At 35.9% G+C, this 13,979-nt stretch overlaps 1 protein-coding gene across 2 annotated transcripts in view; it reads left to right on the top strand.

Annotated features, from left to right (window-relative positions):
• The window catches only part of SV2C (synaptic vesicle glycoprotein 2C), a 77,118-nt gene extending 68,651 nt beyond the window's left edge, over positions 1-8,467 (top strand). For both annotated transcript variants that reach the window (XM_041414657.1, XM_041414656.1), the window contains exon 12: positions 8,284-8,467. In XM_041414657.1, the coding sequence (XP_041270591.1) occupies positions 8,284-8,467 (184 nt within the window). The remainder of the gene's footprint in view (positions 1-8,283) is intronic.
• The last annotated feature ends 5,512 nt before the right edge of the window (positions 8,468-13,979 follow it).

The following is a 13,979-nucleotide window of genomic DNA, read 5'->3' as shown; positions in this document are numbered from 1 at the left end:
GCTGGTAATGGAAAAAAAAAATCATTATTAGGAATGATAAAAAGAATGTAACTGATATTTATCTATATATACCTATACAGATGTTAAGGCATCTGTAGTTGTATTTAATGGGTTTTTTTCATAGTTTCTACTAGCTTTGGGATTATAGTAATTTCTTATTCATCTTTTCTCTATTTAAAAATATTTTATATGCAGGAATAACTGTCCAGAAACAGAAACTTAATTGAAACTGAGTTGGTTTTTACAACAAATCAGAGGAAAAGCTTGTCCCCTTGAATTATCAGTATGAAAAGGCTGAGGGGTGAATGTACCTGTGCCTGGAAAAGCATTATTGACATATGCTTTTAATGAGACTTTTTCCCAGAAGTTCTGATAGCGATGGAACCATGACTGCTAGTTTTTGCCAGCTTGGTTATGAGTAAACAACCAATTCCAGATATTTTTTTAGACTGGGGCAAAGCTACTTCTTTTGTAGAACTTTTTGAAAATTAAAGAGACTTCAGAGACTCAAATAACTTGCTTACAATAATTTTTGTCTGATATTTTTTTTTGATCCAGTCTAACTCCTGTGATCTCCATAACCAGGCACAGCTTGCCACAGTTTGCTGGGAATTTCCAGCTTCTGCAAGTAACTGTAGGGCTGAACAACCTTTCTTGGCATATGTGGGACATGAAGCTTCCTGATCTGTTTTTGCATATGAAATCCTCCATACTTAAGATGATATTCTCTTTTGCTACAAAGCAAAAGCAAACAAATTCCAGACTGAATCTGGTCCTGAAACTGGCTTCCAGATTCTCCTGTAAAGGGAATCTAAGCACAAAATCCTTGCTCACTCTCTCAGTGTTTAATACTGTTTTCTTACAGCCGCTCAGTGAAATGACCACAAATGTGCAGCAAAGGGTAGCTGGAGGTTGGGCTTAAAGATAGATGGGTGGAATGAAGCCAGTTCATGCTACCGTGCACAAGAGACTGGACTGGGTAGCCCCTCCTTTTCCTCCTCTTGGAGACCAGCCAGTTGCTGAACTGCAGGGGTTTTGCTGCTGTCGTGCAGTACAATACGAAAGGTGTTTCATAAATCGTACTTGAGGCACTTAGGGATCATATTGGCTTTTAGCCAGGTAGGAGTGTGGTGAACAGTTTGGTAATGTGCAGTCTATGTGCTACAGGGCACACATTTCATTTTATTCTTTATCAGCTATGCTTGCTTCAAAATCTTTACAGATTTGAATTCTGTATAAATTCAGACTCATCTACATATTAACATTTTAGTTTACTGATCCCAGGAATCAAGGTAACTACATAGTTTGTCCTACTTTCTTGATGAGTACTGCCAAATTTTATGCTATTTTAGGTTAGCTTTTGCTTTCACGTTCTTCATAAAACCTCAGCTGGTTTGTACAACTGCTGTAATAGACATTAGGATCGATAGATTTCAAATGGTTCTCAGGTAAATTATGAAGTAATGTTCAAATGGAAAATATTGTTACTAATGTTGGTCATAAGTTGGTTTCTGTCTTCTAGATTATACATATGAAGTAATTAATAATATTTTTATAATATTCTACCATTTTTTAAACTTTTCAATACACAAATTTTAAAAGACACTCACGATAGCTGGATATAAACTAGTGATTTCCAACAAGCAAGTAAATTAATACAACTCAAGAATGTAAAGAAGTTTTATTTTTTTTCTTTTCTCTTCTCTTGTCCTTTACCTTATATTCTTAATGGACTCTGCTGTCCATCAGGAGAGGAAATCTGTAGGCTGGAGTGTGTGACGTCAAAAATTCCAGTCACTGAGCATTTTGGAAGGAGGAATGGGTTGAAAGTGTAGCTTCAATACAGCTATAGGTGCCTAGCACTCCAACAATATAAACCTGAAGATGCTAAGCTGAGCACGTAGAAAATATGAAATGCATGCTTAAAGACCATTTTGTTAGCTTTATATGACTTGCTTGCATCATATGCAAATTCTACAACAGGAGTAGGGATTTTATCCTTTCTTCTGACAGCACTTGATTCTTTTAACCATTAAACTGTTTTCCCATGTTGCAGTCCCCAGTGTATCTTCTAACTCCTCTATCAGATGAGGGAAACTAAATTTTCTTCACTACATCTATATTTTACCCTCAAGCCCTCTTTGTTCTCTGCATTGGCAGAGTGGTGAGGAAAAAAAATATTGTGTGATGAGGTAATTACAGCTTGCGTTGTAATGTGTGCCCAAGGGGCCTGCAATAACACTGCACAGTTCCTCAGTTCTGCCTGTAATATAAATATGGATGGAAGAAAGCTTAAGTTCTCTGAAGAAGGAACTTTAAGATATCTTTATTACTTTAAAAAGCAATTTTTACTTTCACATAAGTGGTAAGTGTCTTCTTGTGGACTTGGGAAGCACCAGCATTATAAGCCAAGATTCTCATCAGGAAGATGATACAACAAATAACTAGAACCTAAATAGAAAGTCAAATATAAATAGATCATCTCCCACATAGAGAATAAATCAGACTGCATCAGATAGCCAGCAATTCATCATTTTTCTATGGCTGCCATAGATCTGGGTTTGAATCTTGTCCAAGAATACTTAGAATTCAAGGTGAGCTACAAAATTAAGTCATCCTGTTTTGCCTTTATTAATGCCTCTGAAAAAAGTTTGTAAGGGTTTGGCCATAATTAAGAAATAAGTCTATCTTCAGTTCATGATTTTTAATTTTTTAACATCTTCTTGAACCCTTAGGATCAATGCCCACAGTAATAAATATTATTCTCACAGTATCTCCAAGTTTGTATTGGTGTGGATGTCAGAAGAGAAACTTTCTATTCTTTTGAGTCATAATAGCAGTAATTGACTTACAGTAGCTTTCCTGACAGCTATTTTCTACTCTCATCCGGTGGATATAGTTCAACTGCATTTTGCTGAAATTTTAAAGTTTTTAAGGCATGACCTGCCACACCTATACCTTTTGCACTAGTCCAAGGAAGGAAGGCAAATTCTACCGTTTTACTTGCACACTAAGCACTATAAATGATCAAGCCATGAACTACATGATATGTAGTTCTGTACTAACTTTTTAAGAGAATATAAAAATATCTGACATAGAAAATTGTCCATAGAACATTTGGATACTCTGTTTTAATGCTTTACATATTATTAATCCTAACAACATTTTGTTGTAACTTGCTGTTTTTGTGAATTGCTCTGGCAAGAAAGATAACAAATATTTGTGCTACACATTTATTAGCACTCTGCCACAGGACAATGAAGTTTTTACATATTTTATCAGCAGTGGAAAAGTGGATCTGAAGTATTTTATGTAGGAATACAAGCACCTGGTCTAAGAAGGAACATATGTGGCAATCAGGAAACAAGCTCTTTTAGTCTAAAGGCTTGGATAATCCCTCTATTTTTAACTGTTTGGACTCTTGCCATTTTTATGTGGACCTTGGATGAAAGGAAGCTAAGCATTTTTCTTTGTCACTGCTTTCTCAACAGCAAAAGTAAAATACATTGGGGAAAATTCCTTTTCAGTAACATCGAGCTTTCTCTTCATGCTGACATTTTTATAAAAGACATTAGTATTTTTCTCCTATCAACACTAAATTCTGTATCTGGGGGGGTTTTTAAGACAATCCTAAATTGATTATCCAGCATTGTCTTAGTGATATGCCTGAAATACTTAAGTGAACTCTCTTGCTGGACAAAGGATTCTTGCTACGTATGACTGGTCTCCCTTGACCAGTAATGAGGATTACTCATGAAGTCAACATGACATTTTTCTGCAAAAGGTTGCCCAATAATTGATCAACACTAAAAAAATGGGTGTATATATAGTATAGAATATGGTCCTATTCCCTTAGAATTTTTCACTTAATTTGTTCATCATGCTAAGATGATACATCACATAATTTTAATAATTTGCTGACACTCTTGCACTTTCCTCAAACACTGTAACAGAGACTGTACTAATGCTGCAAGAGACTATAGTTATACATGTGTGATTTGCAGCATATTTATTTCCAGCATATTTATTTCCAGGATTTTTATTTCCCTGGATTCAGGAGAATTAATTATAAAAGCATGAATAAATACAGATTTTAAAGAGTTTGAATCACAAACTGCTCTAAGAAGGATGTTTTAAAAAAGCAAGCAGTCTGACTTTGCTATCCCTGGAGCTCCATAATGGTTTGACACTTTGTTCTGACTGTAAGTACAAACACATTCAAACACAGTATTAAAATTGAAGGGTGTGAAGATATAAGATCAAACAGTGCTTTTCAGGTACAGGTCATAACAACAATTTACTTAAGCCTGTTAAAATCTTATTGTTCATGCCAATTATGTGCTTATTTTAGGCAAAAGGACATGCCTGAAATCTGCTTAAAGATTAAAAGATTGAACTTCTTCTGGGTTGTTCATTTTTTAATTATCAGGACAGCTAAGGGCAATAAAATTAGCTTACTTTTTCTTACTTTTATTTGTTTATATTTTGATAACACTAATGGGATTAGACTAATAAAAACCCCTTACAATAAGCAAAATTCTGTAAGTCCATTTTACAAACAGAACTGGTTTTTAGGTGCAAAAAAATTACCTTAATTTTGTTCAGGCAGAAGAGATATTGTATGTATTACAAAATTACTTTAGAACCTGATATAGTAACGGTAGATATATAATCAATAATAGATCTAAAGAACAGTGGCATCTGTAGAAATCAGAACATGAAAAGAAATGGTTCAAATTGCTCAGAAAATTGTATTCAGACCACTGTCATAACTAGTTGATATAAGCAGCCAACATCTGTGTAACAGCTTACCTTTCTTTTTAAGGTAGTATAAAACAACACTAAACATAACATCCCCATATGTTTCATGCTATTGTTTTTCCAAAGATTACGTGCCTGTATCTATCTGATCTTTTTTTTTAGCTGGATCTGTGTATTCTTTGAGGAGTTCTGGTATCTCTGAATATACTGAGGCTGTTGATGACTAGGCATCTAGTTTCTCTATGTTTGTTTTTTTTCTGTTACTGTTACGTGGAGTTAAGTTTGATTTTACATCAGCATTGACAACCAAGAAAATCATATTTATGTGCAGATTCTGATCACAACCAGTCACCACCATAACTTTAGAAGTACTTTTTGTGCATAAATGAGGCTGACATTAGAACCATTCTGCTCTTTTCCTTTCCTTCTTCCCTTGAGTTCTTCAGAATAGCTGCAATCTCTTGTTATCCTATCACATAAACTTGGTTTTCCAGTCCAGCTGTGCTGTCTTTAACCTCTTTCCACCTGCTTGCAATACAGTCTATTTTAATAAAGCCCTTTCCTCAAGAATCTTCTGCCTACCTGCATGCTTTGTGCAGCTCTTCAGAAGGACCTTGCAGGCTGGAGATACGGGCAAAGAAGAGCCATCTGAAATGCAACAAAGGCAAATGCAGGGTCCTGCATCTCAGGAAGAATAATCAGTACAGGCTGGGGCAGACCTGCTGGTCTAAAATGACCCTGTTTGAGCTTTGAGGTTGGACCAGGTGACTCAGTGTGGCCCCTTTCAACCTTACCTACTCTGGTTTTTTGAACCTTACAAGATCTGTCAGTCTGGGTCTCCTTCCTTCTCAGTAGCTGCAACCCATCCTGGGTCATATTCCTCCAGATATGTTGGACTTGGAGCACAAATGTTTCCATGCTAGACATTTGCTTGTATTCTCTTAGGCTATGGAAATTGACCCCAGTAGGATGCTCTTCTCTTCCCCCTTCAGTGTAGCTCATGCTCCTCCTTCAGACCCATTCCTCCAAAGGTCGTGCTTAGGATGGACATGCTTTAACTTGCTCATTTCTCCTCTGAAAGTGGTATTTTCAAGGAGCTGCTGCAAATGTTTCTCTGTCAGAAATTTCCAAACACAACACTTCCCCAAGTTTCCTCATCTGCTGCTGTCAGCAATGTGCTCTCTGCAGCCCTCAGGGGTCCTGGCTGCTGGAGGGCAGAACCTGTCATTTTCAAAATTGTTATGGCCAAGATGTGCATGTTTAGGTTTCCTTAGCACTATGGATTTTGTAAAAGTACTGCAGGTTCAATCAAATATATATAAAACAAGTAAATAAGGACTTTGAACATGTAAGAGACATATCTAGGTCTCTTCTACTTGTTTTTTCCCACAGATTTTTTTGATAGTTTCTACTCTGCTGTAGAAATGACCTGTCTCTTTTTCTTTAGATACTGCCAATACTTAGTGTCATGCTCTGTCTGGATGGGTGCCATGCTTTACACAAAGAGGAATTGTGCTTACTTCAGACAAACCAGTAATTTCTTTGCTAAATATCAGACATTTCAGAGATTAAAATACTGCTGGGGGGTGCAAGAGGCATATTGCCAAACTAATAATGCATAAATATATAATCACCCAGTAAAAAAAAAAAAAAAAGTAATTTGTGTTTTGTCCCAGATTCACAAAGCTGATACTAGAACACTATGAGGTCTTCTGAATTTACTTTTATAACATTTTATGTAAGGGAACTGACTTTGGTCTGCAACAATGGAAAATAAATATTTAATGTAATGGAAATAAAAACTGTTTGAAGGTGCATTAATTAGTATGTTACATGTCTTAATTCTGTTCTGCAGACATTCTTTTAAATTATTTAAGAATTCGAAAGGAAAGGCACCATTATTTAAAAATGGCGCATTCTGAATCTTGTTCAGATTGTGGAGTTGACTTTGTGGGTTAACTAGGATTATGCTTCTTAGAGCCAACCACAGTATTTTAGAAATGTACAAGAAGGATTTAGACGTAGTAATCATTCTTTTGATGAAGGGTCCTCAAATATACCAGGACTGGTATTATTCTAAAGCACAGTATCCCAGACAGGGAATGGACAGTGCTGAATGCCCCTATATCCTGGTCACCTCTCCTAGACCAAAGCTTTTACTACTCCCCTAGCAAACAGCTTGGAAGCATGACACCAAAAGGTCTAACTGATCTACACTATTGAGATACAGGTTTGCCAAAGAGCAGAGGAGGTGAACTCTGACACTCTGGGCTGTGGCGAGGTCAATCAGTTGCTTCAGACAGAGGATCTCTCATGCCTTGATGTAATTGTTTGCAGTTTTCAAAATCAAAAATCTGTTCTGCAAAGAGCATTGAGAACATCCTTGCTCTTAGCTGGGGTCAAGTGTTCTTACTTCTTACTGTTGATTCTCTTGGCTCCTTTTTAGTAGCTTCAGTAGAAGCTTTTCAAACTTCCCCAGGATTTCAGTCTAGATCTGAGCATAAGAGCTCTTCCTTTCTCACACAGATGCTTCAGTAGAATAATTAGAGCCTTTAAAGTCACTTCGATCACTAGCATTTCTCTTAATTCTTATTGTATAGACCAGGGCTTTTAATCGCGATGCAAGCAAGAAATATTTTGTTCTGAAAATCAGAACTCTCTTCTTGAAATTCTAAGAGAGCTGAGAAATGTTACAGATTCTACCACTATACAGATATCTTTGTTAGGAAACTTTTGGTAGGGCAAGCTTATTCCTGCATCAATGAATCATACAGTCATGTCAAAACACAATTTAAATAATGGCAGTTTGCGTAAGATATATATGCAAGAGTACAAAATAATAAAAATACTTCAGATGACTAAAATTACATCGCTGTAATGCAAGACTCCACCTGACTTACCGGTGTCATACTTTCTGTTGGCAGTCTATTTCCTTTTCCTTTTGTCCAAAGTTTCTCAGTTATCTCTTTCACCCAACAGATTTTTATATAACCTATCTTCTTTACCTCTAAGAGATGAACATTCATTAATATTGGAAGCCTCATAAGCCTTTGAAAAAGCACTGTTTTGACATGTGTACCACATGTAAGAAACTCAATTTTAGTTCAGTACCCTAAGACGATCATCTTTTAATTCTGATTAAGAATCATCACACAGATGACAAAGCAGTTCTCCTTTGGGAGCTACTTGACGTGTCTGCTCTCCTAATCTAGCCACTTAAGTCTTCCTGAATTTCCATTTGCAAGTCCCATTATCAACTCTAGAGGTGCAAACTCACCTGTTCAGTCATTAATTTCATTTTGATCCCTGAGGCAGAAAAATTAATTGCCTCATGAAATACTGTAGCAGCTGAGCTTTAATTTCTCATTTTAAATAAGAGCACAGAATATAAGCACAAAATCTTTATTGGCATAAATTTTGTATAAGCTATTGGGACTCTACTGATTTATTCTCACTGGGGATGTGCCTCAAAGGTGTTACTCTTTCACCTGTATTTTAACTTTCTTCTGTTTTCTCTTCTAGGGCAACAGGCTTTGGCTTTCTGAATGCACTATGCAAAGCTGCAGCTGTACTCGGAAACCTAATATTCGGTTCCCTTGTTGGTATCACCAAAGCAATCCCTATTCTCCTTGCTTCTACTGTGCTAGTATGTGGAGGTCTGGTAGGACTTCGGCTTCCTGATACAAGAACCCAGGTGTTGATGTAACTGGAAAAAAAATTCACTATTTCCTTCTTTGTACAAATGTCATTCTCCTGACTGATGGTGCAAAGGCTTCAGATTCACAACACACAGTAGAGTGCTCAAATGTCAGAAATCAAACTCAAAAGATACTTTGGAGTAACAGAGATTTAGCAACCTCTGTATGAAAGTTTTAAATTTCACTTTTGTTTGCTTGCATATTTTGTTATTCAAACCCATTTCACCTTGAAGTGCAAAGCTACCTCTTAAAACAGTTTTGGTGACATATCCAGGAAAGTAAAAACCATACTGATAATTAGATATTTAAAGTGCAAGCAGTCAGATTATTTAAAAAACCCATGCTAAATTTGGCCATGGCATTGTGAGCTTTAGTAAAAGTACAGACGTGCAAGTCAATTACTTAGCAGTATTGGTGCAGGGAATGTTATTGTATCAGTGCATGCAACATTTGTCAGGAAACTCAACTGATTGCATCAGCACTGGGAACAGTGACCTTCTGCAGCTGTGCTTAGGTGATAAAAACTCGTGGCAATGACTCTTCCTTGGGAAACGTTTTTAGACAGATTCAATCTAAGCAAAGATTACCAACTACACCCCATTCTAACTGAGGAGAAGGCAACAGCTACTGCAGGGAATTTAAAAGTCCATATAGGTATGCAGCAGAGAGAATAACAAAATTGACATTCGTCACTTTTTGCTGCTGATGCTCCAGAAAAATAAAAAACAAGAAAAACAAGAAAACTCTTTATTCTCATTTGTGGCATCTGGATTTTTTTTCCATTTAAAACAGTGAATTTGTCTTATTCCATGAATGAATGAATGCAAATAGTTTTGCTGTTGTTAGTAAGAGTAAAGGAAGAATCAGGCCATTGAACTATAAGAATTATACTTTCAGAGGTTTATTTGGAATTTATATATGTAAAGACCTTAATTCTTTTCATAGTTTCTACACTTCTTAATATAACCGTTTTCTCAGCTAATTTTTAATAGTTCCAGAAATGTCTGACCACTTAATATTTTCAAATGTTTCTTTGAAAAGCCACTAAGAAATAAGCCATGGCAAGGCTGCAGGGAATAGTAATGTTTTTATTAGACCAAGTGCATAGATGGAAAGCAAATGGTAGTAAATACATTCCTTCTATGCTGTGGACTGTTCGGATTACTGGAAAATTCCCCATCAGTCCTAATGCTATGCAAAAAGTTATGGGATTTCTTTAAAATATCAGCATTACAAATTTAATACAGATACATTTATAAAATCATCAAAGAAAAGAGGCAGATCATCTGATGACAAAAACTTGAATTGCTTTCAGTGGAGCTAAGACAACTTTTCTGATTAACTATCTGCAGTTTCAAGTGTGAAATAACAAATTTGCTATAAACATATGGAAAACTTTATTCAGTATTTTTTTGTAATTATGTCTGACAGCATTTATTAGGTAGATGAATCATTACCAAGCAACCAAGCTTTCAAATAAGGTCATCATATTGTAAGCTAGACCTTTTTTTAATTTATTTTTCTCTTGCTTTTAGATGTGAACTTGGATTTAGGTAGTAATATGTGACACTGCAGTCTTCATCAGTCATCATCTTTGCCATATTAAAAGAACCAGTAAAGGTCTATGTAAGAAGACCATTCAACATATTTATAGTTCATTGTTTAATCTACTGATTCTAGAAGTTACATTTTCAGTTACTAAAAATGCCTCTGCTACACATTGTAGCACAAAAAATGTTAGCCCAAGATGCTCTTTTCTGCTATTAAATTAGAAAAATTGGCAGAATTTAAAAAGCTTGAGTATGAAAAATTAAGGGGCATTATTTTGATGTTGGTAATTAAAAAAATATTAGTGAGTGTGTTTATTTTGGAGTGTTAAGATGAAGATATTTGAGATTAAATATTTTATGTTTGAATCTGACTTAAACATGTCTCTTAAATTTCTAAACTATGCTAATAAATGATGAAGATCTATTTTTCACTAAGGTCTAGAAAAACTACTGGCCTTAGTTTTGCACTAGTGGCCTTTTTTCCAAAAATAGCCTTAATATTATTTTAAGGCTATTTTCTACAATTAATATTATATTTGAGCCCTTTTTATCTGTGCAATTCATTAGTAGCACATGTTCAACTCCTTGCACATACTGCACAAGTTATTTTGAAATCTGAAGCCTCTGTACATACTTGGAGTAAACACCAACAACAATGGTAAAATATTGCTTTGTGTTGCTATGCACTGTCCTCTTGCAGTAGTATATTCTGTCCATCTCTGCATGTAATTCCCATAACACTCAGATGCAGCACTTCATACCTTCTGACCAGCTTGAAGGAAATGGGTCACAGAAAAATAATACTCAGCTTTTGAGGGCTATGATTCAAGTTTAGCACTCTAAAATCTCATGACATGTATGTTGATTTCAGTGTTGGTCTTATCATAAATCCTGACTACATCATAGGTCTGTGATTAAGTCTGGATTAAATGAAATGTAGCAACAACAGGAATTAGCAGAGATTTTTAAAAATGGACTCTGTATGGTCCAGAATTATAATGTTCTAAGGTAGAAAAAAGAAAAAAGAATAGTGGATAGGAATTGGGAGAATAAGCAAATGAAACAAATCAACAAAGAAAAAAACCAAGAACAATTCCAACATATGAAACAAAACCTAAAGTTAGAATTTTCTCAGATGGCAAGCTAGCTGGCTCAACACATTTGAGCTAGCGTGCAAGCCAACAACAAAGTTGTTTGAATATTCAATCGTTTTTGTTTGAGCATAGTAAAGCTTTAGCTCATAAAGACAAAAAAGTGAATGCAATTTCACGCTATAAATAACTTTGTGAGATAGGTGAAATCCACAGACTGGAACAGAAATCTATGGAGATCTGCACACAAATGTTACTCACATTATAAGCAAAAGTAATTTGACTGGTCTTCAGCAATCTTTTCTTGCAGTCTCCAAAACAATCACAGGTAATAAATATTGAACAGAAGGATGTGTACTTTCTTTCTATGCCTATTTGCTTATATGTCACACAAAGAATCACTTAGTGGCATGGCTAATACACCAGACAGAAGCAAACTTGATATTATTTGTGTATTACAGTTATAAGACCTATGAAATCAAAACTGCTTCTTTGTGTATTTTGGTCACAAAACTGACTGACTGCCAGCTAGAAATCCCTGTCAGCCTATATCCCTGAAGGAGGATATAACATCTAGGAATTTTCTGTGCAGCTGAAAAGTTCATCCCAACAGCAGCAATGACAAAAAGCACAATGACCCCTGCAAACACGTGACTCACAGCATTTAGAATGCTGTTAACCATAAGAGTCAAATATTTTGAAATTTGGAAACTGTCCATGAAGGAGATGACATGTTTTCATTTTTGGCAAAGAAATTTTATTTGAATTAGTTTTACTCCTTACAGGTTGTCTAATAGTAGAACTTGACTTAGCAGACTCTAATTTCTTGAAAGCATCTTATTCATCATGTTAGTACTCTTTAACCAGCCTGGTTATGTCCATGCTAGCACCCTGCTGCTTGGAAGCATTCGCTGCAACATTTGGCAATCCCTGCCTTGGTTGTTGAGTACAGGCTCCTAGAAAGGGAAGTAGGAAGAGGTGTTCAGGGTGCAGCACTCAACAGGATTGGTAATTACAGGTTTCCTACTGGGAACCTTCTTCCTCTCAGCTTGATTTTAACCAGTTCCCTTACAGAGTCGTGTACTACAAAAGCTGGACTGATGAAAAAGTTAGCCCTCCTTCCTGATGGTTCCAGTAGTCTACTCCTCCTTTATCACAGGAATACGGGTCAAAGTTAAGATTGCTAACATAAACTCTGCTTGCTTTCTCTTCCTGCCATTCCATTCATTCCATCCCAAACTACTTTTCTTGCTAGGGGACCAGCCTCAAAGAAAATTAAAACTTTCTCACCTGCTTCTGACTTCCCAGTAACGTTCAGTAGGAAGTTTTGTTACATATCTTTTGCATTTTGGTTATAACTTTTAAAAAAATATGTAAAACAGCCTTAGAAGTCCTTCTGTATGTGAATCTCACCTTTTGAGACAGCCAGACTCAACATTTACTTGCCTATTGAGAAGGCTGACCTAATACAAGGAGAGGTGTCCTCTCAGAATAGCCCCTGTTGACCTCCTGATTTGAGGGAATCTTCTTGCCTGTGCACCTAGCTCAGCTCCATTCGGAGGAAATTATATTCTGTATTCTTTTTGTCTTCTTTCTACCACTGTGGATCCTTATCTTTGTGTAACTGCTCTTGAGGCACAATGGTGGATACCAATTCTCAGCAAAGTAATATAGTCCTCAGTCCCTCATATGGACAACCTCTGTGTGCTAGGCTTTAGTTCTCTTCTCCATTCTGAGTTTTAAATTAATCTTCATTAGTCAGAGAAAGATGTTTACATCCACTCGCACCTCTTTACCTAAACAAGATGATATCATGCTAATACAACCTACAAGCCATGTTTCCTGTTTAATAGCCTGGAAATGCAATTGAAATTTCAATCACCACATTAAAAAATGAATCTTTGCACTCAGGGGGTCAAAGACACAAGAAGTAAAAACAGAAATGCTCCACTTCCTCTGCTGTTTTGAAAGAAAACACATGTTCAGTAATCATATTCCAGAAGAAAACACATATGAGAGGCTGCTTTTCTATATTTCCTGCCTTCTTGTCCATTAAACTGACTGTAAAATATTACGTATTTGCCTGCATTAGTACTTTCAAATGCTGCTAGTTGAGAAAACACAGCATGAAAATACAGACTTTTGCTTGTACTTTCAAGGTAATACATGGTTCAGGCAATGATGTGGAATTAGAAGAGACATGTTAGCCAGAAAATTTTGAACTCAGTTCAAAACATGAATTAAATGGAAATCATCAACATATAATGCTACTTGCAGATCTCACTTACCTTCATTTAACCTCACATAGTCTACAACCAGTCCATGTGCTGCTATCAGCTTCATTTGCTTTCTAATAATTTCAACAAGTGCTGCAAAATGTAATGAGATTCACTATCATTAACTGCTCTTTCTTTTTTCTTTTTTTTATTTCTTTTTTTTTTTTTTTGATAGAAGTTGATTTCCTATTTCTTCCTGCAAAGGAAGAACCCTTCAATATTTAGTCCCACTCTAGCTGTATAGTATTGTTATATAGAAAAACAGAAAAAAAAAAAAGTTGAGCCTGATTTATTTACTTTTCTTATTAAAGCTTTTTTAAAAATTATGTGCAAAGATGCTGGCCTATAATATGGAGTTCTGGGTCTTTGAATACATCCTGTGGAACTCAAAATGAACAAAGCAGTAATTTTCAGCAGTGTCCTCCCACAACATACACATGAGTTACATTTAATGGGACCAAAACACTTAGGGAAAAGTACAGTGTTTTCTAGGGTAAACAATCTATTCTCTTTGACAAAGGTCTAGAACATGTTTCTTGCTTGTACAGTCTGATAACCAAAGATTGGAGATTACTTAACAACAGGAGCATTTGGGTGAGGATG

Source organism: Onychostruthus taczanowskii, unplaced genomic scaffold (assembly GCF_017590055.1).
Source record: "Onychostruthus taczanowskii isolate IOZ18803 unplaced genomic scaffold, ASM1759005v1 scaffold46, whole genome shotgun sequence".
Lineage (NCBI taxonomy): Eukaryota > Metazoa > Chordata > Aves > Passeriformes > Passeridae > Onychostruthus > Onychostruthus taczanowskii.
Note: the sequence above shows the minus strand (reverse complement) of the source record. Positions and strands in the feature narration are given on the sequence as shown.